Here is a 26,068-nt window from a genome sequence, read left to right as displayed (position 1 = left end):
AAAACTAAAGAGTAGTTCAAAGCATCCCAGAAAATATTTTCTGTCTTGGTTAAACAGGCCAACAAATAAAACTGATAGAGACTACTGTGAGAACTTACGTATGCCTAGTCAAGATAGAACAAAAATGTTTTTTAATTTTAAAAAGTGGCAATTGCTATCTAGCAGTATAAACAGTGTCCACAATTTGGTGGCTGGCTATAGTTTAATTTTTTTTTCAAGTTACTTCTAAAGCAGACATATTTTTGAAGTCTACCCACCCCTGAGTTCAGCAATTATAGAGTGTAAAATTATATGCCCTTAATTAACAACATGTACAAAGCTACAAAATGTCATCTATACACAGATTAAAAACAAATTTTAAAATATTCTTTGCCAATTATTGATTGGATGGTTTTGCTGGGGTAAATATTTCAAACCTTTCAGCCAATTGGCTTTTATTTTAAGCCCAAATCAATTAATAAATTCACTGCAGGACACGTCAAAAAGAGTGCAACAATAGGCATTAGTAAAAATAACATTGTAGTAGAAACAGATTTTGCATATGTGAAAAGGTAATTTATAAAATACATTACTCACTTTTTTTAAAAAGAGAACCTAGCTGTAGTATCATTAACTTACATGGTACTGAGAACTGGACCTTTCAACAATTTTCTTCTATAGAAAAACTTTAGCTAGTTGTAAGCAGTCTTTTAAACAAGAAACAAAACAAATCTCTCCAGGAATAACTGTATGGTTGTGTGAGACAAATAAGCAAACATACCATTCTACAGTGTACCTTTGCCAAAATTTTAAAATAAAAAATGTCCACACTCTTTTGTTAAAACATTAAGCCTCTGTCAAAAATGTATTTCTTATTTTAGGGTACAGGATTAAAGGACAAGATGATACTTACAAGTAAAGAAAATTTACAAGAAAAAACTTGACAAAAGTTTTTCAATTAAAATATCGTAACATTCAAACGACTTAAAACACAACAAAACAAAATTGCAAACAAAAATGTTTATGGATTTTCCAAACATAAATAAATGAAATAGTGTTTAAGCAGTAGGGCTCATGCTGATGGCTAGCACGAAGTAACAAAGTGTACTCTACTTGGAAAAATCATTAATGTACAAACAAGCCCAAATTACGGACTGCAGCAGTTTAATCATCACTGCCACTTTACTTCCAAAATAAAGCCTTGATTAAACCATTCATACTCTATATTACGCATACCTTTACTTCAGAGATTGAGGAACTATATACAACCAATGAATTTATTTTCACCATAGGGATAACATATTGTACCTCTCTGCCAATGTTAGTTGAAAACCTTCCATGTCAAAACAATTTGACAGCAAATATAAACAATTCAATAAATATGCAATGATCTTTCATTACAGTCCTTTAAAGATGCATGTTAATTCATGCTGTTAACCTTAGGATCACAGTGCATAGAATCCAAATAGAAATGAGTTGGGGTGACTTTCAAAGTAATGTTGGATCCCTCACTTTATTTATAATCCCACCAGAACCGTTAAAGTTCATTTCATAGGCCCTATCATGCATTAATCACTGGGTGGCAGGAGTTAATGAAAATTTTTCCTGTTATGACATCCATTGCCGGCAATGAACGTCCCCAAACCGCCAAGGAAGTCATTGTTATTGCACAATACATGAGGACCTGGAACTTTTCCAAAAGCTTAAAAAAATAAAAATAAAAAATGGAATTATATTCGACATTTCCTGACACCTGCATTAATACTGTATGACTAATAAAAGCATGTCAGTTGCCTGGACTGAACCAGCGATCAACATGCGCCCAGAATGCACACGAGTAAAAATGCAGTAAAAGGAAGTAGTCTTCATTGCCTATAGGTCACTTCCAGTCAAAGGTTAAAGTTCAAAGACTGAATGATCAAAGTGCTCATTTTCTCAGTAGGACTATCTTCTGCTAGGAGGATGATAATAGTGGCATCAACACGTATCATCTTAAAGAAAAGGAGAAAAAATAATTAAAAAAGTCAAGCATGTGTTAGTAAAATCTGTAAGTTAGTTTAACATAAAAATAATTTCAACTAGCAAGAACAACCTGGTTTACATTAAAAGTCCAATTTGTGTTCAATTATACAGCAACATACAAATCAAGTCCTATTCTTTCAGGGAAATGGTAGTTCACACAAATCTTAAAATGACGTATTATTAGTACGTTAGTTCTATTTGAAATAGTAAATTAATATATGTTAGCACATTTTCAGATTTATCAGTCTTAAAAAGAATTCTTTTATGGGAAACAATTTAAAATGGTAATGACAGGAAGTAAACCCCTGAGCAACACTGTCATGATATTTAACACAGGACAATACAAGTCATGCCTTTAGTCTACTGAAGGAAAGAACTTCACAAATGAGGTACAACCTCCAAATCAACCGAATTGTTATTAATTTCTCTTTAGAAAATATTTTTCAAGAAATACAGATAATATGTAAAGAAGGTCATTAAAATAATCCCACAGAATTAGCAATGCCTTCTGTTAGTCAACACATATTTATGTAACATATAGTATAATCTTATATTTTACAAAACTTACTTCACAAAGTGTGTCTTAAGGATTTATTTTGAGGACTTGTTATTCTTCAGAAAGAAGTTAAACTAGTGGCACCTACCCACAAGTTGTTAAAGCTCTTTAACATTCTAAAAAACTGGCCAAAATATTTCATAAACCATTCCATGTTCGGATCAATATATTGCTAGTAACATTCCCATTCATAAAGACTCAATGAGAGCTAAAAATCAGTAAACTGATTTCTATGCTGGGCAAACTAGTGGAATATTCCATGATCCTACACCTTAAGGGTAATCTAAAGGGTGAAATAGACTAGATTTTTAAATAAATCATATTTTAAATCATCAGAATCCTTTAAATAAATATATACTCTTTAAGAAAACAAGTGGATAGATAGTTCATAGCCCCTAAGTGTCACATGAAACTGTTTCTTAAATTACTGTGGAAATGGGAAAAAGAGGATATATTAGTCATGGATGTAGAATAAACTTAAGAATATGAGTAAGTTCCTTTAAATATCACTTCTCCAGTACTATATTTTGTAACACTAGGGTCCTTGAAATCAATACCAAACTAATCACACTTAAATCTCTAAGCTAAGGGATGGCGCTAAACTTTACCTAATATGTCAAACTACTGAGGATAAACTTTAGTCATGTCACATGACAATGTATATACTAGGTGACAGATAAAATTCAACTCAAACATAAAGTTACCCAGCAATAAGTTTTTTATCTCCAAAAACATGTCATCTTTGACAGGTGGTGCTGTAAATGTATCTTTATCAGGTTGTTCATTATGGAAGTTTAAGGACAGCAGGCTGTTGAAGAATGTGCTACAAACGTCCAAAATGATTGGGATACCCATGTGAAGCTATTCTCCCTATCAATTCTCACTTTCGATCAGGTGTTTAAAGAAATTAGTACAATACTACCTGCCTTGAATACTGTATCCTTGATGAAATAATCTTAAGAAGTAAGCTCTGAATAAGTCCATCTAAAGATGGAGTTCGGTTAAACATTACAAATCCATGATGACTGTATGTACTCAAGAGTCTATGAGCAAACAGGTGTAAGTATGGAGACACGTAGGTATGAGCGAAAGCTATGGCTACCTTTCCTTCAAAAAAAGGCTATCATTATGAAGCAAAAAAACTCAGCTGTTAGCTGAAGGAACAGTTTCCTGGCTAGGTGAAAGGATTATTAGATACTAGAACTGGCTTACCAAAAAAAAGTTGTTATAGTAAATCCATCTTGGATCAAGACAAAAATAGGTTTACAAAAGGCCCTGAAAGAACTCAATGTATTTAACCTCCTGGCTAAAGTATCTGCGGCAAGATAATGGCCTGGGGAAAAAAAATCTACTAACCATTTAAACTTTTCTGAAACTGCGGAAGCTGCTACTAAAATTATACCCTCAAATAGAATATACAAATTCCATATACCAGTTCCAAAGAGATGACGTCTACCATGGCTAACTTCCCTGGGTTCTGGGAAAAGTGAATAGAGAGAACTATATTAGAAGAAGGTCATTTAGTTTTCCCCAGAGTGTAAGAACCATCACATTGTATTAGAAACCATCTCCCTGGATATTCCCAGGGACAGTGGACTAGAAGTAAAGGAACACAGTAGGTAGGAAGTGGAATGCTACCTCTAAGAAAGACAAAAATCAATCTTTACAGTTAGATTTATCTCTCAAAAGTTTAAGGAATTTAAGTTTTCCTTTAATGAACCGATTCAAGAAAGACTTCAGCATAGACAATTAGACAATTATAAAAGACAAAAAGATTGTTAGAACTCATGAATTTAGAAAATGGTTTTGCAACCCTAAAAGGTAGTATAAATAAAAAGGTTTACAACTAACGTAGATAAGGAGAAAAGGAGTTTGTTAATACTTGTCTGAGATAATTCTATGTTCCTATCCCTTTATAATCCCACAGGGAATGTTTCAGCTGAATGAAAACAGAATGTAGTCTACAGTTTTGCAGAAGATATTCCTCTATTCCTCCCCAAATTACAAACTCATCAATTTATTAAATATAACATCTAAATATATGACAATTTATTTCCTATAAGCCCAGTTTTCTGGAGCCAATACTCAAGAGCAGCCTTAAGCTATTATTGTTTAATTCTCTATCACCGTAAGAAAAATGCTCAGGAACCAGGTCTGTACTCCCATCTGTGGAAAGCAGTAATTTATGAAACTAAGTTGTAAATGTTTAATATTGTTTAGTCCCAGAAAGCACATGGATATTATTAATGCATTCTAGTTGGCTGCTATCTTATTGGACGTTTTATAATCTTATAAAAAGATTTTTAAAAACTCTTTTTTCAAGAACAATTATGTCTGTTGTATAATATAGAACTCTGAGGCTCAGTCATTCATTCACTTGTACACTGAACTGGATACAAATCTGTTTTCTAAGGAAGATTCTAGCTCTGAACCATAGGTAAATCCCACAGCTTCCTCAGTAGGCTGAGAGAAACCGACTATTCAAATACCTATTTTGGTTAGTTCCCTTTATTTTTTGAACCCCATTCTTTCAACTCAATTGTTTTTTCAAAGCATGTGGACCCCTGCTTTAATTGGCAACACAGAGTATTTGCATCCCAATTCAGATATGACTGTAGTCAACTTCAAGTAAGCAACAATAAAGTATACATATTCACGTATTCATGTTAATGACTTTTACATTACATACCTAGGCTATTTGGTATAGCCTATTGCTCCTGGGCTACAAACCAGGATGGCATATTACTGTACTGAACACTATAGACAATTGTAACATAAAGATAAGTACCTAAACATAGAAAAGGTATAGTAAAAATATGGTATTAAAGATTATAATCTTATGGGCACACTGTTGACTGGAACATTGTTACGTGGCACAAGACTAAGATATAATGTATACAAAGACAATTAACAGTAGGGTAGCAGTGACTAGCCTAATTTTCAAGGTATATTAATAATGTGGAAGATCACAAATTTAAGCTGAGAGAGGCCCCCCCCCCCCCCCAAAAGAACCTGACACTGGTAGTATCTGGCAGCTCAGTTCTGGTTTGTCAGCTGAGACCTCTTCTAAAACCAAGAGATAAACTAAATTTCAGATTCATGGTTTTCCATTAATAGTGCCTCCATCCTGCATCCTAAAGCTCCCTCTGAAGTACACATATATCACCAGTCTAAACCCAAAACCTCTCCTGCCTCTTTGATTACACTTGACAAACACTTTGACCTATGTTGATCCACAGACATTGGTTAGCATCACATAGCAGGACTGTGGAGCTTCATACCTGAGGCCTGCAATTCTGTATGGTTTCTAGAAACTGAAATGTTTAGTATTTCAGGGAGTTTATCCAATTCCAAGCAAGTCTTTGCTCAGCTCTGACCTTTCTGTTTAGCTTTGCAGGTCACACCTTATAATCCTTTCAGAATTAGATGATGCTAAGAAATAAAAAGACCATATTTCTTGGTAACTTGGTGTTATAAAAGAGAATATGATCAATGAAGATCTTTTGGAACTAAAGCAGCTAAGCAGAAAAACAACTAACATCTGCAAAACTCTAAAACCTGATGTGTTCTGCTTTGTAAGTTATTATGATTACTTTTTTGGTAAGATTTTCCAAATTCAACTACAATGCCAAGGTGGGCTATTTTTCACATTACCTATAACGTTATTCTGAAATGTACAAAGACAATATATGCTACATAGCTGAAGATGAAGAAAAAGTTTAAAGATTTTCTGTACATACCTACCCACACTTTAATGGCAGAGCAGTTGCTTTATTATCTGCAAGTATACACTAATATTACTCTTCCTTGATTTCACACTGGCTCACTGGTGGAGCAAAATTCTTTATTTAAGGGAGAATGTGCGTAGGGCATGATTTAAGCATGCAGGGTTCAAGCAGGAGCAGAAAACATACTGAGGTAAGAATGGTCACTGTAGGTTAATGAACTGAGGATGTTTTAAACAGAATTATCTGTAAATGAAAAACCATCTGGACCTGGTGTGGCTCAGTGGATTGAGTGCCAACCTGCAAACCAAAAGGCTGCCAGTTCGATTCCCAGTCAGGGTACATGCCTGGGTTTTGCACCAGGTCCCCAGTGAGGGGTATGCAAAAGTCAATCAATCTATTTATTTCTTGCACATAGATGTTTCGCTCCCTCTTTCTCCCTTACTCCCCCCTCTCTAAAAATAAATAAAATCTGAAGAAGAAAAAATAAAATTAAAAAACAAACTAAAAACAAGAAAAAAATCTGCACCTGGCGCCAGGATACCATCCCACGACTGAAAACTGGGCTAAAATACTCATGATTTAGTTGAAATAGAATCTGGTGCCTTTAAAAAATGGTTAATTTGTATTTCAGGGGGAGAGAGAGGAAGATGGGATACTTTAAATCTGTTTACTGGAAAAATTCTTATACAAACCCTAGACTATTTTACATTTAGTAAAAGGTAAATTTTGTTTGCAAAGCCTCTCTTTTCTTAGCACTTTTTGGCTAACTTAGAGGTGATCCATCCTCAAACTATTAAAAGACTTTTCGAGCTTAGTTATGAAAGTATGAATGTCTTAGTAATATATAAAAACTATTAACTCTATCAAAATCACTTCTACTATTAAGAGTATTTTATTTTAAAGAATTAGCTTGTATAATTCTAGTATCACTATGTGACTTTTCTCCATTTCTTATTCAAAAGGGCAGGTAATAAGAAGTTCTGGAAGTTATGTTAGATAAACGTAAGTCCTTTCAACTATATAAGGCAGCATTAGAGAGCTTAAAAGAAGATTCTCTTTACTTCAATCCTTGCCCAAGGACATGTTTATTGATTTTAGAGAGAAGAAAGGAAGGGGGAGGCAGGAACACAGAGAGAGAAATGTCAATGTGAAAAAGAAACATTGATCAGTTGCCTCCTGTACTGCCCCAACTGAGGATTGAACCTGCAACCTTTTGGTGCACAGGACAAATGATCCAACCAACTGAGCCATCAGCCAGAGTGAAAGACGATTATCTTTTTGAAATTTCCCTACCAGGGAGTAAGGAAGGTAAAAATAGGAATATACCATCTAACACTGGGGGTGGATACAGTGATACAGAGAGTTACACTTTCAAAATAGATGTATTTTTAAAATTCGTCACTCTAATACAATTTCCTCTCAAATTTTAAAACTCGGTTTAAAAATATTAGAAAAGACAGTGGAATTCTTCTATTAGTGAGGATGAGTATGAAATAAAGTGACCACTATCTTAGAAGCCTGGACACTTTAAAGGCACAGAAGAAAGTGGCAGTACAGTGTTCAGTCCTAAAATGCAAGAGGATGTAAAAGAATGAGAAGCCAGCAATGTAAATTGAAGGGCTCTTTAATTAAAGTAGTAAAGTAGTAGTAAAGTTTTCGTGGAACTTCTGTGTTCAGAAGGAATTCCTTAAGTCTGAGTGTCAGTGTTATCTTATTTGAAAAGTTGTCCTTTTATACCTAGGAATCCCTGAAACAGTTCTTAAGTGACCAGCTGTATCAGAATGATCTGGGGGAAGTCTTAAAAACTAAAACAAAACCTGCATTATAGGTGAAGTAATAAGTTTATTAGATTCCTTAAAGGAAGGTGTAATCAACAAGGCTTTGGTGAATGAGTTCCCAAGAAGAGAGGGGTGTGTGTAGAAGGATTCATTCCAGGTAAATAGCACATGTAGAGGCAACAACATGGAGGATATGGAATAGAGTATGCATTACAAATAATGCCCCACAGAACATTTCATGCATAACATTTTTTTATATTACAGATGACTGTCTTAGGAAGAAACTTCAGAAATATCTAAGACAAAAGGTTGATCTTAAACTTCAATCTTGTTAGGTACTGTTGCACTGCTTCCTTAAAGGACTAGGTATCCCACCGGCAAGTAAGGAAATCCTATTTTATTCTACCCAATACTCTATTACAGCACTGCACTCATTTATAAAACTCTGCCAATTCAGTAACACTTTCAAATATTAAATTTGTAATTATTTTAGTGTTGAATTTTTCCACCTATGCTTTTATTATATTTATGCTTACGCAACTTTCAAATATGGTCTTTATTTCTAATAAGCTATGTTTAATTTTAATTATACTTAACAATTTTTTTAACTTTATAGTGACTGTGATTTGAAGTTTTTTGGTGCTTTTACGAAAGATTTACATTTTCATGAAATTAAATGTTTAATTTCTTTATGATTCCCTTTAATTTTAGATATTTTTCCTTCCTCCAGAGATAATACCCAACTTAAAAAAAAATTGCTTAATTTAATCCACAGAAAATATTCCACCTATGAAATAAAAATGTAAGTTTTTCTTTCCTAAAATGATTACCAATTTTCTAACAAGATTATTTACAAAACAATTTTTTCCCTTCTCACTGATTTGTGACATCATATATACACTATATATTCCCTAAGATTTGTAGTCACCATATATACACATCTTATAAACAGAAAGGCCTAAAAAAAGAGTAACTGTATTTCAATGTCTATTCTTGCATCAACAGGTTTTGGTGTCTAGTAGATTAATTCTTCATTATCTTTTAGTTCAAAATTCAGGCTGAATTTTCCAAAACCTTTAAAACAACTACCCCATCATTCAACTGGATTTTTACTGACTTACATTAAATCTTTAATTTGTAAAGAATATACGGTTTTTTTTATAATACTGGTTTCTCATCAAAGTTTTTTCTTTTTTTAACAGCTCTTAAAAGTTTTGTTATTTCTCCTTCTAGGTCACCTGCATTTCTCATTAACATTATCCCAAATATGCATATTTCTGTAGCTCTCAGGAATGGCACTTTTCTTTCACTGTGCTTACTAACTTGTAGCTGCTAGAATATTGCTACTGTATTGACTCCAGTCGTCTTTTAGCTCAACACTTAGAACTCCTATAATTTATAAAAGTTTTTAATTGACTCAAATTAACTAAGATAACAGGTTTCATAATAGAGAGAAAGGTAAGGGGAAAAGGTTCCATTCCTATTAACTCATACTGTCAGTTTTAATTTCTTATTAAAATAATATTTAAAAAAAGCAGAACAGAGGAAATGCTCTTATGTATACAAAATACAGGGGATGGATTTTGTACACTTGTTTTAAAAAGTACATGGAGGAATATAAACTTTTTGTTTTTAATTTTAAACATCTCTTTGGTGAAGAGTAAGGTCAGTTTAGAAAAAATACTAGCAGCTTTCAATTATAAAAGTTACCATCACCCTCCCAACCAAGAACAAGAGAAAATTTAAAATTATTGAGAGTACTGTTTACAGAAACTACAATCAGCAGAACCTCAATTTTTTTGAGGAATAACTATTAGAATAGGAAGAACTTTCTTTAATGGGTCATTTCTAACAATGTGGTCCCCCCCTCCCACAGAACAGTATCAGGACTAAATGAGTACAAAGGCATCAAAACTTCTATTTTAAACAACAGGTTTCCCAATAACTAGCTCTAATTAGATCTAAAGATTATTAAGGACTTCTTTTTTGTAATAAAATGGTAGAGTTTCAAAATGCTAAAGCAATTTGAGGTTTTACTTGTATGATTATGGTTTTATGTGCCCCATTAAGCAGCTAGTCTAGCTTACCCATAAAAATGTCTTAAAGTATTTTAAAGAATTTTCTCCATATAACAAAACTTTAACATCTATTATATTCCATTCTTTTTCTCAAGCAAACAGATATAAAATCTTTCAAACTAAAATGCTAAAAGTTATTATTCTAAAATAAAACTGCTTACCATGATACCACCATTTTGTTTTCTTTGGATTCTTGTTACATGTTCGAACATAAAAAGAATTATCTGGTGGTCGTCTCTGAAACCAAAAGAAGTTTAAATAGATAAGAAGTTGTAAACTAGAAAAACGTAAGGGAGAGACCGTTTTAATAAAAGCTGTAGCAAAACTATTACAATATGAATTTAAAAATACATAAATGCTGATGGTAAAACTGAAAGAAATTCTATGGAATGTAGATTCTTGACACTGAAATTGTTTTAAAAATATAGGCGTAGGGTAGTTTGGGTTAGGTTCCAATGGGATTACTGGAGAATAACTATTAACCAAGAGTGGCATTAGGTTGTAAAAAAATTTGGTTTCATTTATTTTTCTCTCCCTAGAAATAATTTAATAATTACTTCTGTGAACCAATTAAAACAGAAAAGTCTAGCTAACTAGATCTGTCTGAGAAACTAATACAACTTATAAACCTCCACAAAGGATTACTGTTTTTCTGTAAGATAGTATCAGCAAGAACAAACCAAGGGATTAAGTTTCCAAACAATGTAAGGGGGGAAAGGGGAAAAGATATATGGACATTTCTGCTATACATATGTCCTGACTAGCACCACATTATATACATGGCAGCTCTGCAAAGGAGCTACATCAGAAACAGTGATGCCAACAACACTGAAGACAGACTATACAATAGAATTTTCCTGAAAACTATTGTACATTGATCAGACACAAGAAATATGTGACACTACAAAGATCTGGAAACATATCAATATGTACTGAAGTCACTGAGGGCAGGTTTGTAGGTAATATAACAGGTCCAACAAAAAGCAATGGAGAGCAGGGCTCCCTACACAGCAGGAAGGAAAAATAGGAAGTTTACTTGGCACATCTAAAACTCACATACATAACTATGATCTTAGTTGAGCCTCATAATTCCCCTCTGAATTAATATTAATTTAACATAGAGCATAAGATGTTGAACAACTATCCCAAGGTTACCCTGTTAATAATGTTTGAGAGAATTCCTAAAAAATTAGTATTATGAAATTAAGATGCCTGGCTCCTTCAAAAAACAGATGATCTGCTGTTGTCTTTCAAAGTTATAACCCATGTTCATGTGAAATAAATTGCTACTACTATGGTAAATAATTTCATAAACTACTTTTATGTGTATATTTATTAGAACCCAATCAAAAACATTTAAGAAAAGAAAAACACCACTTATATGCTTAAGTCAGGAATATAACCAAACTGGTAAGTGATCAAAGAGATAGGGTTTTTGGAGAAAATAAGCTATATTAAAAGATGGATTACCAAAATCGATTTAGAAATGGAATACAGGCTGGGAATTTGGACTATCTGTATTTTAAGGACACAGAATAAAGGGTAGATTATTGAAAAACCCCTGGTCTCAATATCAGAAATTATCTTTAATCTACTGAAATCTACTGATGTAATAGATTTAAATATCTTTAATTTAGGGAACCATTCTTGACTATGAAAAGGGAAACTGGAATAAAAGAATTATGACTAAATCAAAGTTCTCAAATGCCTATAGTAAAAATTAAAATTTATATTAAAAAGGAGTTGATTAGTAAAGTGAAACTCATACAAAGATGTCCACCATAGAATAAAATTTTGGTGAGTATTTAAGAGTTTTTGAAGTTTATTTGAAGCTAGATCTCCTCAATGGCAAAGAAAGTTTCCTGTTTGTCTTTGTATCCTAGTACTTGGCACAGTAAAAATAACATGTAGTAGGTACGAAATGTTTGCTAAATTTTATATTTCACAGAACTAATGCTGCCAAAATTCTGAATTCCAGGTTATCATCTTCATTAAATATAATTTATATTATATAACATAGTTTATCAATAATTTAAATGGAATTAGTCTTATACTAAGTATATAAGAAATAATAGCAAATAACTAGAATGTGAGGGAAATGGTAAGGCATAGAAAAGAATGAAGGGGCTAGAAAATAGTCATTTTTCAGTTTTTAGAAGTAAATCATTATATTTAAATGTAAACAAAGGTTAAAAATCATCAGGGCTATGCAAGAGTTGTGTGCAGACATCAGTGGTGTTCATTTCTTAACTTTACCTATTCAATCCTATGTTACTACCTCACCTTTCTAAAGACATTAAACACGAGCAGGGACATAGAAGCCCTTGTCACTGAAAACTGCTCTGCTCTACACTTGAAAGTTTAAAAGTGGTATGTGTGCTGGGGGTGGAAATGAGGGAGGAGAAAATATGGAAGTAATAAATAAGACTTGCTTCTAAATCCCCTGGGGTTAACAAAAGCTTAAGTGCAGTCTTAAAATGCAGCTTAGGAAAGCCAACAACGAAGAGGAACCTGAAGTTAAAAAGTAAGACTAACATGAGATAACACGTACCCCATTTCATCTCTTCTACGATGTACATTTTTTCCTGAACATTTTAATATTCCTGAATGGAGATATATGTCTTTTTCATTTTTATTCTTTAAAAATATTTTACTGTTTATGTCATTACAGTTGTCCCAATTTTACCCTCTTTGTCCTTTCTCCACCCAGCCTGCACGCAACTCCCATAGGAGATACATACCTTTTAACTAATGGTGTGTCACAAGTCTAACTTCCAGAGTTAATTTCCTTTCTTATATGGTATATAAATTGGATATTAAGGGCTCTTAATGTTATACTTTGAAAAAATACAATTTAACCCATTATTTCCCATGACTAGTTAAACAAAAATCATTTCCCCCTCTTCTTAAACGTAACATCAAGAAACCTTTAATGGAACTGACATTCCAAGAAACTTACTTTGCAAACAGTGGCTTCAAGTGTTTAAGTCTAGTTAACCTATTATTTTAAAATAAAGTACTGTGTTAAAAGTTCTCTAGATACTAATTTAATAAAAATGACAGTTCAATTGGGAGAACATGGTGGGGGGCACCTTCTGAAACAAACAACCTCTCAGCTCTTTAATCTCAAAGGTAAGTTTGTTTCTTTTTAAACAGAATACAGAAGGAAACCCTCATGGAAAAGTGAAGCTTTAAAAAATATAGAACTACATGAACACTGTGCTACACTAACCCTCAAGCAGGAATGACAAGAGGACCAGAAATGCAGAGGACTTAGGTACTTGAAAAGGATATCCTAAACTTAACTCATGTGGTTTTTGTTTTTGGTCTTTTTCTCCTCTCCATCAAAGAATCTGTGGATTTATAAATGAGAATAAGAGGAAAATCCTAAAAATTTTCTGGTAATTTAGACTTTCATCTTCAACCTAACCATTATGATAGCAAAGCTCTGGGTCCTGGGGAATGCCCTGAAAGACACTGACAGGGTAAGTGTCAGCAGAAGAGAAAGGGAGGGGAAAAGGGAGCTACCTATGATTGCTGGTTTCTGGGACTTTCCACAGTGAAATCTCAAAACAAGACTTTCTTGGACACTTATCCTGTGCGTGTTTAAAGAAACAAAATTCAGATTATTTAACAACATATGCAGAAATTTCCAGTTTAAGAAATATAAAACAATGTCTGGCTTCTATTTGGAATGAAAAATTATCAAAATAATTTCCCGATCTATTATTAAATATGACATTCCCAATATAAAAAACGCTGTGTCCTTCCTTCAAATAAAATGTATATTAAAATAGTTTTTCTATCTAAACTGAAAGAAGAGATATTACCTGGAATAATTCTAAAAAGTCCTACCTTTTCTTTGCAGCTGGAAAGCATGCTAATAATGCTAAGACAAACTGATTGGACTGAGAGCGCTGGGGACCAGTCTTCTGTTAGAATGGATAAACAGATATGACCATTGCTATAAACATGAGGATGAACAGGAATATTTTCACCAGTAAACATGACCTAGGAAAGAATAAAATGTCATTAACACTCAAACATTCTGTATTACCAAAAAAATTAAATATTCTCTATATAACAATATTTTTTAAAACCAATTAAAAAATAAACATAATCAGTGCCAGGATCAAGATTAACAACTGCTTGTTTATTCTCAAGTTATTAAATACTGGTTTCACCATACGAATGCACATGTCATAGGGAAAACATCCAAATTATCTATTTTGTACTTCAGCTATTTTTCACAAATCTTTAAAAAAATTTCCAAATTATCATGCATTTTTAAACTGGTGAAAAACAACTGTTCATTTATAAAAATGGTTTTTCAAATTCTATTCATTGCTCTCTACAGAAACCAAATACAATAAAATTCCAAAAAGAAAGTATTCAATTTTGAGACAACATGAGTTATAGTTGGTAGGAACACCCCTTCCATCTGCAACAATGCTATCTCACTCCAGGTGTTATATAGAAAAGGAAATGACTGCTATATATTTCACCTGCTCTAAACTCACACATCCATTATGACGGGCACAAATTACTAATTATTAATCAGCAAATAACTATGTGCCTAGACCAAAAAACAAAAAATAGGGTTGAGTGAATCTCAATTACTTGTTGTTATCTCTGACTTTTCTTTTACTCAATTCTTCTAACAGTCTTTCCTTTTTCCATCTTGCTTTACACAGTTTTAAAAGGTAATAAATCTATTATTTCCTTCCTTTACACTAATAATTCAACAAATATCCTAATAGTAGCATTTCTTACATATATCTACCTACGCATCTAAAGAGAAGAGTAAATTCATGTATCCAGAGGAAATCTGTAAGCATAGCCCAAAGTATGTCAAAGAAAGAATAAGTCTTACTTAAGATTGTTTATGTGTTATTTCATAATAATTTATTTTGATATAAAAATTAATTTATCAATCTTTAACTGAATTTTATATTGCAGTATAATGCCATTTTCATTTTGTTGTTTCACATTAAATCCGAATTCCTGACCTTGCTTTTAAAAAAATTACCTGAAGATCTGGCTAAAAATACAAATTCAAGGACCCCACTTTCAGATTCTGAATCAGCAGTTATAGTGGGATTTTTATAAAATTCATCAAGTATAAACCAGTAGTTCCCCAATGAGACTTACACTATCTTTCTCAATCCTGCAAACTGCCTCACACCTGAATATAGCAGAATCTCAGTAGAAAAAACTTTATCTTAAGTTACAACAGAAACTGATGAAATATATATTACTCTAGGCATAAAGTAACTATGGCCAGAGTAAAGTATGCCATAGTTTAATATGGGACATGTTACAGAAAGTGACTGTAACTTAGGCTTTTGCTTTTATTTTTAAATAGCTATCTACAAATCTAATTTTATTGGAATTATATAAGTATCTAAATTTTAACAAAGCACTCTTTCATACAAGTAGGAGTTCCCTAATATTTCAAATACACTAACATATGGGACTCATTTTCTTCACTAAAGCTGGTGTAAGATAGCAAAACGATTTTTCTCCCCCTCAAAGGAATGGCTTCACACATCTATTTGTTTCCTATAAATTCTGGCCACACTAAAGAGAGCTAAAATAAAGCTGAAAAATAAAGGTCCCAAAATAAGAGATATTCAATTACTTTCCTACCCAACTGCAGAAAAACCCTTTAAAGACTTTGGCACAGCTGTGTCAAAAGCATGCCATTTATCTTAACTCTATCTATTAGTGCTAATGCCTTTTTCATCCCTTTTTTAAAAATACTTTTTAAAAACTGATTTTAGAGAAAGAAGGAAGGAAGGAAGGAGAAGGGAGGGGAGAGAGAGAAAGAGACAGAGAACACAAACATCAAACATCAATCATCAATTTGTTGCTCTACCTATTTATGCATTTACTGGTTAATTCCTGTATGTGCTCTGACCAGGACGGAACCTGCAACCTTGGCTTATCAGGACTACACTCTATCCAAGTGAGCTATTCAGCCAGGACATTTTTCGTCACTTTTTGCTGAAAGAAATACTGCTTTGCAAAATGAAAGGACTGCTTAAATGTTCTTGCAGTCAAACACTTTGAGCTTATCCACAATTATTAAATTAAAATCTATTTTTATAAAAATAAGCTATAGTTTATCATCATATGCATTTCATATGCCTACATGTTACAGATGTTTACAGTGGATGTTAACAAATCTCACAAAATATGCATCTGCTTTGGCATATTCATTTTGCCAGAAAATGTTATTTGACCAGTTGAATATATTTATTAAGAACACAATGCCCAAGAACTTATTCCCTGACCAAAATTAGTTTTTAAAGAATATTTCTTTTTCAGTAACATCTCTTTTTTTAAGAAGTCAAGTAGAATAATACTCTGAAAGTAACAAAGAACTAACAAATTATCTTTTATGGAAAAAAAGAATCGATTATCAGCAACCATCAAGGAAAATATACAGACGGCGAAATAACAATGGCCACCATGGCATGCTTTGACCAGCCAATTCACAGAGCAGAAGGAAAGCAGTATTCTTGGAAAAATATGATGATAAACTAAAGCACTTGGCCTAGGAGCCAAGAAGAATGCACAAATCAAAAGGAAATCAGAAGAGGAAGAAAAGGGGCAAGTAAACACCTACAGAAGCAGCAGCACACAGTCTATAAGCAGGGAGCCAGAAGTCAACAGAACAGCTTGGAAGTCTGAGGGAACTGAAATAAAAAATCAGATCTCAACAACCCTATCTAAAGAAAAAAAAGGGGAAAAGAAAGGCGGGGTGGGGGGGCGCTTTTTAACATGCTACATGCAGGGCAAATGAAGCCAGTCTGAAACTTTTAGTAACCATTAAAAAAAGTGGAATGAATTAGTTGTACATAGTATAGGTAACTCCTCGAGCCTAACCTGCCAGATAACAGAATTTTAGAAGTTTGTCTAAACATGGAAAGGCTGAGTTTACATGCCAAAAATGATGAATTCCTGAAATAAAAGAAAAAACTTTTCTGCAGTTTATTCATGTAAAAGGCTGGTAAGTAGTTTCCACAGACTGTTTTAATGTGAACTTTCCTATTCTGGCTCTCTGCATGCCAAGGCTGAATTTCTTCAAGATCACTCTCTTAATCACCCTCATTTATTTAATACGTAGAACAAGCCAAAGAAGAAAATGTACATTTCAGTTATTTTAATGCAGCCAAGTAGGCTCTGAATACTGAACAGATAATTAAGCTATTTTCAAAATTCAAAAACTTTTTACTTGGAGTCCCAAGTAGCGGATAAAACTATCTAAAACAAATCTGACAAGACAATTGAATACAATGAATTTGAAACCAAAAAGAATAAATAAGAATAGTTTATTTATTTTTAAAATAACTTATTCAGATACATAGAGATTAAACAGTTAGCAACCAGAGACTGCACACCTTCCCCACAGCATAAACCAAACGATTAAAGTGGAATCACAGATATTTAAGAACCAGTTTGATGGAAATAAAAGTTACAATTTTAGAAAAGGATCTCTGTTCTATTGCATGCGAACCACACCTGAAGTTCTGAGTCTGCATTAGAAACAGTCCTCAGACATATCTAAATTTCCAAACATCTCCCTATTGGGGTGGCTCATTTTCAAGAGCAGGCGGGATATAAGAGAGAACTATGCTCAGGGTCCATATAATTTTGTTAAGTGTGCATATTCCACATACAACCTGATTTTTTTTCCTTTTAAAGATTTTATTCATTGTTAGAGAGTGGAAGGGAGGGAGAAAGAGAGGGAGAGAAACGATGTGTGGCTGCCTTTCCCATACCCCAACTGGGGACCCAGCCTGAAACCCAGGCATGTGCCGTGACTGGGAATTGAACCAGCAACCCTTTGGTTAGCAGGCCAGCACTCAATCCACAGAGCCACACCAGCCAGGGCCCAACCTGAAATTTTAAGCAAACTACAACCTCTGGCTAACTTTTGAGTACTGAGTACTGTCATAAAACTACTAAAATCTAAACTGAAAGCCACCAAGACTGACAAAATAAAAGGAACAAGTTTAGATAACTCTTTCTAATATGACATTAATGGTACTTATATGAAAGGTTTCCAAAAATCAAGCTCAACTTCACAATACTGACCACAATAAAGGAATACTGTGTTCAGACTAATGACAGAAGCAATGATAAAGTCAGACACCTAATCTGGGATTAGGCTAGTTTAAAACAAAGCATATGCAGAACGTAGTACAAAACAGGCTATCATTGTAAAAGCCAATCAATAATATAAAAACAAGGTTTCTCCAGGGACAATATGAGAGCATGCTTTTTTTCTGATGGAAATTATAAGTAGATGACAATACTTAATGTGTAATGATAAAATTGAACCATGTGAGCAAAGAGTATACTGTAATAAACTAAATTAAGTATCAATTATGAATAATACATGACATAGGTTGTTGGGAAACATCCCGTCTGGTTTCAGGAACTGTAGCCTCGCCAACAGGCGAGAGGGCCCCAAGGCTGGAGCTAATCAAGGAGGCCTGGGAAAAGAGGGCACTGAGGAGACAAATCCTGTCTCCCTGGCAGGGGTGCAGCCCCTGCCTCCCTTGTATCATCCTGCTGGGCCCTGAAGGATGGCCGGTTAGTCAATGACACATAAGACCCCTTGATGGCAGGGGCAACCTAGGACTGGCACAGCTGCAAAGGCATCAGGGAAGAACTTGGGGGGACATGGAGAAGGGGAAAAAGACCCTCACCCCCAGGCTTTGATATGGCTGGGGTCCTGATCCTATCTGAAGTTTCCTTATCTCTTGGCAAATCTGATCCCCTGCCTGGCTCAGGTTTGAAACCACACTGGAGACAGTTCTTAACTGGATCTATCAGTTCCCTGGGGAAATCAGGCCTAAAAGTAAATTCTCTGAACCATGCTTCATTTTTTCCTCAAAAGCTATGATAACCGGCTCATGCTGGGAAGGAAGTTTACATTATTCACAGACCCTGACCCTAAACCCTTTGGTACTCTTATGTTTACACTCTCATGTTTACTTCTCTCCTCTCCTCTCCTCTCGGACTCAGGTAACTAGGTGTGTTCCTGCCATTTGTTTTTTTCAAAACATCATCTATTCTCTGTAAATATAAACAATACTGATGTAATGAGATCACCTGTACATTCCTACTACCTACCCAAACTGATAACCCTTTCACAGAGGCTTGGGCCTTATCCACTAGAGGGAAGTGCCACCCCTTCTCCTGACAGACAAGAGAAATGTCTGGAACAACTAATTTTATTTCCCCCCTCCTTGACGACCCCGGGTTGCTGCGGGATCAGAGTCTACGATCCCACCTCAGCTGGCGCCCGAAGAGGGACCGTCAGATCCAGGACCTGTGCCACCAAAAAGGTTGTCTAGTATAAATGGTGAATCTTCGACAAAAGTGACTATGGAGGAATCAAGATGGCAGAGGAGTGAGTGGAAGTCACACTGACCTCCTCCCAGGACCAACCTGGAATTACAACTAAATTGCGGAGAAATCACCTGGGACAAACAACTGAACAATTGTGAGAGAGGAGCCTTGTAACCTTGGAGACAGAAAAATCAGCTTTAGCGTCATCTAACTGGTAAGGTGTACTATACAGACCTGAGAAGGCGGACGGGGCGCCCACGGGCAACAGCACCAGAATGATATTGAATTGACCAGTTGGATCCCCCTGAGAAGAGCAGGATCTAAACCAAAAGTGGGGATCTCTAGCCCACAGCACCAGAGCCCAAAAAGTACACAGAAAACAGCCAGCTGTGAAGAGTAGCAGAGTTGCTCTCTGCCAGAGACAGGCAGCTGGAGATGCAAAGAACTGTTTAAAGGGCCAACACAAAATTTTTACCTGCAGCCACTTACCCTGGTCTCCAGCAAAAGCAGGGACAGAGTGGGTTAGAGACAGAGGAGAGACTGGGGAAGGAGGGTTTGGGGAAAGAACAGAGAGTAGCCAGTGGGATCTCGGGGCTGACTTACCCCCCATGTGACAGCAGCCACCTTGCTCAGGCAGAGACCACTCCCCCTGAGTGGCACCAGCCTCAAAGGACCCCATAGCCCCGCCCCCAGGTGGGATTCCACCCTGCCCTGTGCTGTCTAAGCTGCCTGCTGAGTGCAGAGTGGCAGCCACAGACAGTAGATCCCTGGCTAAAGGGGATGCAGAGAGGTCTGGCGACACTTAAGGAAGGACTGAGGATGGAGGCTTTGTGGAGAGAACTGAGAGAATAGCTCGCAGGATCCCAGTGCGACTCCTCCCCCATAGGGCAGCTGCCTGAAAGGACCCAATCACCCTGCCCCCAGGAGGGACTCCCCCCTGTAATGAGCTGTCTAAGGAGCCCTGCTGAGTGCAGAGTGAATAGATTAACAGCTGAAGGAGAGCCACAGACAATAGATTCCTGGAAGTCTCAAACAGACTGCCTAAAGTCAGACAGGGTCAACATCTGACATTATCAGAGGCAGATCCAAAAGTAAAAACAGCAGTCTCCTACCATAGAAGTTCACACCACAAAGTCAGGAAATCAAGACAGATCAATATAAGAAGTAGAAGCAACAGAAAAGAGTCTCACAAATAATGGGAAGACAAAGAAATTGGCCCCACTCGAAGGGAAAGTAGGAATCCCCAGAAAAAGAACACAATGAAACAGAGGAAAGTAAACTATCATATATTGAGTTCCAAACAACGGTTCTAAGGAAGCTCAATGAGCTCAGTGAGCTCAGAGAGAATTACAAAGAACTACAGGGAAACTACGAGGAACTTACTGCAAACTATATCAGCATGAACAAGGGCATAGAAACTATCCATAAGAGACAAGAGGAAATGAAGAATACAATTTCTGAATTGAAGAGCACAGCAGAAGGTATCAAAAGCAGGCTTGATGAAGCTGAGGACCGAATCAACGAGCTGGAGGACAAGGTAGAAAAAAACTCCCAGAAAGAGCAAGAAAATGAAAAAAGACTCAAAAAGAATGAAGAGGCATTTAGAGAAATGCAGGACAACCTGAAACGTACTAATATCCGTATAATAGGGATACCAGAAGGAGAAGAGGATGAGGAAGGGATAGAGAACCTGTTGGAAAAAGTCATGATGGAAAACTTCCCTGATTGAAGGACAGAAAAAGTCACACAAATCCAGGAAGCACAGAGGGTCCTATTCAAGAGGAACCCAATGAGGTCCACTCCAAGACCACTGCCATCATTAAAATGGCAAATATCAAAGACAAACAGAGAATCCTAAAGCAAGCAAGGGAGAAACAGGTAGTTTATTTTATTTTATATTAAGAGAGCCCCGATACGTCTAGCATCTGACTTCTCAACAGAAACATTCCAAGCCTGAAGGGAATGGCAAGAAATATTCCAAGTATTGAAAAGTAAAGGCCTGCAACCAAGACTGCTCTACCCAGCAAGGCTTGCAATTAAAATGGAAGGCGAAATAAGGAGTTTCCCAGACAAAAGAAGGCTAAAAGAATATACCTCCACCAAACCAGCACTGCAAAACATGATGAAGGGACTGCTTTAAGATGATGAAAATGTTTCTATGAATACCCAGTTCCTTTCAGAGTTGCCAATACTTGATATTACCAATATTTTTAATACTCATTAATCTGATTGTGACAATGATGTTATTTTAATTGTTCCTTTACTATTTGTTGAAACTAAACCTGTTTTTGTATATTTCTTGCCTATTTCTATTTAAAAAAAAAAAGCTTTAAATGACTTTTTGGTATTCTTTACCCATTTATTGATAAAAGGTCTGTAGAACTTTTTTCCCTAAAAAAAACAACAACAACAAAAAAAAACAAACAACAAACCAAAAAATAAGAAACAAAAAACCTATTAACCATGTTTTAGATGTGTTGCAAATACTTTTCTATTATATTCCTTGTCCTTTACCTTTTTTTATATGTATATTACTATATAGTTAAATGATTAATATAGTCATATTGTCAATATTTACTTTATAGCTAGCTTCTGGCGTTGAGTATTTTACATCAGGTCATGAAAAATATTAGTTCTATTTTCTTCTAAAACTCCTTAGATTCTACATATTGATTTTTAACTCACCTGACTATTTCTTGTATAATGTGTGAAATAGGGCTCTATAGTTGTTTTATTTCAAGTAATAGTGGTCCATGCACTTTATTTGTGGAATAAGCCTTATTTTCTCATTGATTTGAAATATCAACATAATCATACATATATTAATCAGATATATGTGTTTGTCTCTAGAATGTTCATTATATTTCATTGATCTACTTGATTATTTCTGTGCTGGTGTCATGCTGGTTGAATTTCTGAGACTTTATAATGGTTTTATATTTTTTATTTTATAATTAACTTTGACGTTAAAAAAATAAATAAAATCAATCTGCACTTAAGAAAGAGAGAGGAATCCTACTTTTTGCAACAACATGGATGGAAGTTGAGATTATTAAGATAAGTGAAATAAGCCAGTTGATGAAAGACAAATACCATATGATCTCACCTATAAGTGGACTTTATTCAACAAAATAAACCACAGGCACAGAAACATGGAGCAGACTGAAAGTGACCAGAAGGGAGGAGGAAAGAGGACTATGGTGGAAAGAAAGGGAAGGGACTAGACAAAGAACATGTATGAATGACCCATGGACATGGACAACAGAGTGGTGATTGACTGTGGGAGCAGGAGGGGTGGGGGCGGAATGGGTGGAGATAGGTAAAGGGGGAAAAATCAAGACAATTGTAATAGAATTAACAGGATTTATAAATAAATAATAATAATAATAAAAAAGAGGTTAAAAAAAGTGGGGAGTAGAGTATTAAGTTTTCAATTCAATTCTTTCCTTTTGGTCACCCAGTATGTATCAGCAGCATCAATATTAATAGTTTTCCCAGTCTTTCATAATTGCCATGACAAGATAGCTATGTGCGTACTGACTGCAAAGACAAAATTTCTGAATACAATGAAACGAAACTTGGGTTCCCCTGGATGGTAACCATTCTCTCTCCATCATGCCCTGTGTTTTTCTAGCCTACCAGTCTTCTGTATTTTTCCCTCCGCTTTACCTCCATGACTCCAATGAACGGGGTTCACTGCCAGTTTCATGTATCCTAGGTGCTAGACAATTTTAAGACAGTAACAACTGTTAGTAAGACTTTAGAAAACTTAACCACCATAACATGGAAGAGCAGGGTGAATCAGACCACAAAAGAATGAAGACACTGTGAAAAAGGTTCTGGATCTCTGCAGTGTGGGAGTTTTGAGCACAGAACAAAAAGGTCTATATTAAGGGGCAATGCACAGGAGAGGGAATATGGGTAAGGGGCAAATGACTTCTTTTTTGCTACAATGTTTCTAAAACTTTAGTCTCAGTAAGTATATTTTCATCACTGCTCTTAGCATCAATTTGGTTTCAGAACTAAATAGACAGTATCTTTTTCCTCCTAAAAACATTATTTCCTTTCCTATTTCTAAAATGCCTAAAATGTCTTCAACAAAAATTAGTTGAAAGCTTAAAAACAAGTATAACTGGAACATTTACAAGACAATGTTAGAGGTGTTTCAGATTTGTTTCCTTCAAATAGGATGTTCTGACAGAGAAAGGTGGTCTAAGACAGTGGATATTTGCAGGAAGGAAAAGTTATGAATGTGAAGAGGCAGAAAGGAAAAGAAGGAAAACAGTAAGATACTAAGCTAGAAGACTACATAGTTTTGATGTAGACTGACCGTACCTCCCAATTCCTTTGAGATAAATTTCCAACTTCTTCTTCACATTACCATTTTGACAAGGCCAATATACTCTCACTTTCATTCCCTGTTGTAGCCCTCGATGATCTACACACAAAACTACAACAATATATGCTCACAAATCTCAGAAATGGCCACGTCCTTTCCTTGCTCCACTTTTGATTATCAGCAAATCCTGTTCACTTAATGTTTAAAATATGCACAAAATATGGTGCCTTCCACGACCTCCACGGCTATCCGTCCTGGATTACTTTAATAGCTTATCTGGTCTCCCTCTACCCCAGTGCCCCCAACAATCAATCTGCCACAAAAGGTAACAGCCAGCTTTTACCTTTTAATTTTAAGTAGGATCAGGTGATTCCTCTGCTAAAAATCTTCAAAGGTTTCCTATTTCATTCAGAGTAAAACTGAAAATTATTACAATGTGCTATAAATATCCTATACAACCTCTAATGAATCCTCGGCCAAATTACCTCTGACCTACACCTGCCTCCTCTAGTTTATATATACCACTCTAGGGACCACCACAGAAGCACCAGATTCAGGGCCTTTGCATTTTGTCTTTACCTGTTCTTCCCCTCTCATCTTTCACAGGACTCACTCACTTCTTTTAGATCTCTGCTCCAGTATCACCTTTTCAGTGAAATCTTCCCTAACCACTCTTTCCACAGCTACAACACCTTCATTCCTCTTTTCTACTTTTTCCCACCATTTTCTAATACTGTATGTACTTTACTTACTGTTTACTGTCTTGTCTTTTTCTACAAGAATGCAAACTACACTTTAGCGGACATTTTATTATTATTTTTTGCAGTTTTGTTTACTACCGAATCACCAATACCTAAGTACAGGGTCTGTCTTATGTTATGTGCTCAATAAATATTTACAAAATGAATGAATAAATGTCTACCTATCCAAATACTACACAGATTACAAGGCAGGACCAATGTTTTTGGGGTTTTGCTTTTTTTTTTAATTTTGAGAGAGAAAGAGAGATTGATTTGTTGCTCTACTTATTTATGTATTCACTGGTTAATTCTTGTATGTGCCCTGACTGAGGATCAAACCCCCAACCTTGGTGAATGGGGATGATGCTCTAACCAACTAAGCTACCCAGCCTGGGTGGCAAAACCAATGCTTTTTAAATTTTTTAATCTCTCCAATCTCTGAAGTACACAGATTATTTGGCACACAATTCATGTTCAATACATATTAAATTAACCAACCATTTACCTGATTCCTAACAAAGAAAAGTAGTATATGAGTATGTAAAAATATTTTATTTTCTGTATGGCTGCTGGTCAGTGCACATTAGTAGAAACCAGTGATGAAAAAGTGTCTCATCTTGGCTTGCATATTAACTGAAAAAGTTTTTCTCTTGTTGTTACTATTTCTTTTAAAGCAAATGACTGAGCCAAACACCATATTTTTAGATAGGTAGCTTTTTCACTAGAAAGTGTAATAATATGAGAAATTAATTATAACTAGTAGGGGGAAAATATACAACAAACTATAAAGTTTATGTATGCTCTTACAAATCTCACAGATAAAAAAGTAATAATTTCACAATGAGATGAGTCTACTCTAGGGACATTTTCCCAAATTCTACTTTTGTAAATAGTGTTAAATTTAGTAATGCTCATTGCACAGGAGGGTGAAAGACGATCTAACCAGTGCCAATGCTGCCAGGTCTCATCAAATACAATCTTTGCTGAATGGGGAATTTTACTGCTACAAAGTGGTTCCAATCACTGCCCCAGAGCAATGGACCTCTGCAAAGTTTGTTACTGCAAAACTCTTGAAATCTACATGTGTATCAAACATTAATGTTAGGCCCATATATAATTACATTATAACCACACAGATGATGTGATTAAAAAATAATTTTAAAATGTTACTGGACAGAGAGTACCTTTGTCATGTTCTTATTCATGGATATTAAAATATCCAACTTCTATAACATGGGAGAGACTACAGAATTAACTGATGTTAAAAAAGGAATCCTCATAGCCCAAAAGACTGGGAACAAGAGCCTTAGAGCTTTCAAAGGTATCATTCTACATATGATCTTTATCTTTCAGAAGTAACATTGCTGAATGGATAAAGAGGCATTTTTTCCCCCATGCTGGTACTCACTCCTAATTGGCAGCATAAAAGAAAAGTAACTTGGGTCTGAGTTGTGACTATTCTACTACCTAGCTTTTAAACCA

The 26,068-nt window shown here is 35.1% G+C and overlaps 1 protein-coding gene across 1 annotated transcript in view; it reads right to left on the bottom strand.

The window, feature by feature from the left end:
* Positions 1-812: 812 nt before the first annotated feature.
* Positions 813-26,068, bottom strand: part of UBE2W (ubiquitin conjugating enzyme E2 W) — a 51,727-nt gene continuing 26,471 nt past the window's right edge. Inside the window, exons 4-6 of the mRNA XM_054595590.1 lie at positions 13,997-14,152; positions 10,303-10,378; positions 813-1,970 (exon numbers count right to left, since the gene is read on the bottom strand). Of these exons, the coding sequence (XP_054451565.1) occupies positions 1,957-1,970; positions 10,303-10,378; positions 13,997-14,152 (246 nt within the window). The 3' untranslated portion in view covers positions 813-1,956. The remainder of the gene's footprint in view (positions 1,971-10,302; positions 10,379-13,996; positions 14,153-26,068) is intronic.

The sequence above is a fragment of the Pteronotus mesoamericanus genome, unplaced genomic scaffold (genome assembly GCF_021234165.1).
Source record: "Pteronotus mesoamericanus isolate MK-2021 breed Mesoamerican mustached bat unplaced genomic scaffold, CSHL_Meso_final scaffold_54, whole genome shotgun sequence".
Classification (NCBI taxonomy): domain Eukaryota; kingdom Metazoa; phylum Chordata; class Mammalia; order Chiroptera; family Mormoopidae; genus Pteronotus; species Pteronotus mesoamericanus.
The sequence above is the reverse complement of the archived record's forward strand: the minus strand, read 5'-3'. Positions and strand labels throughout refer to the sequence as shown.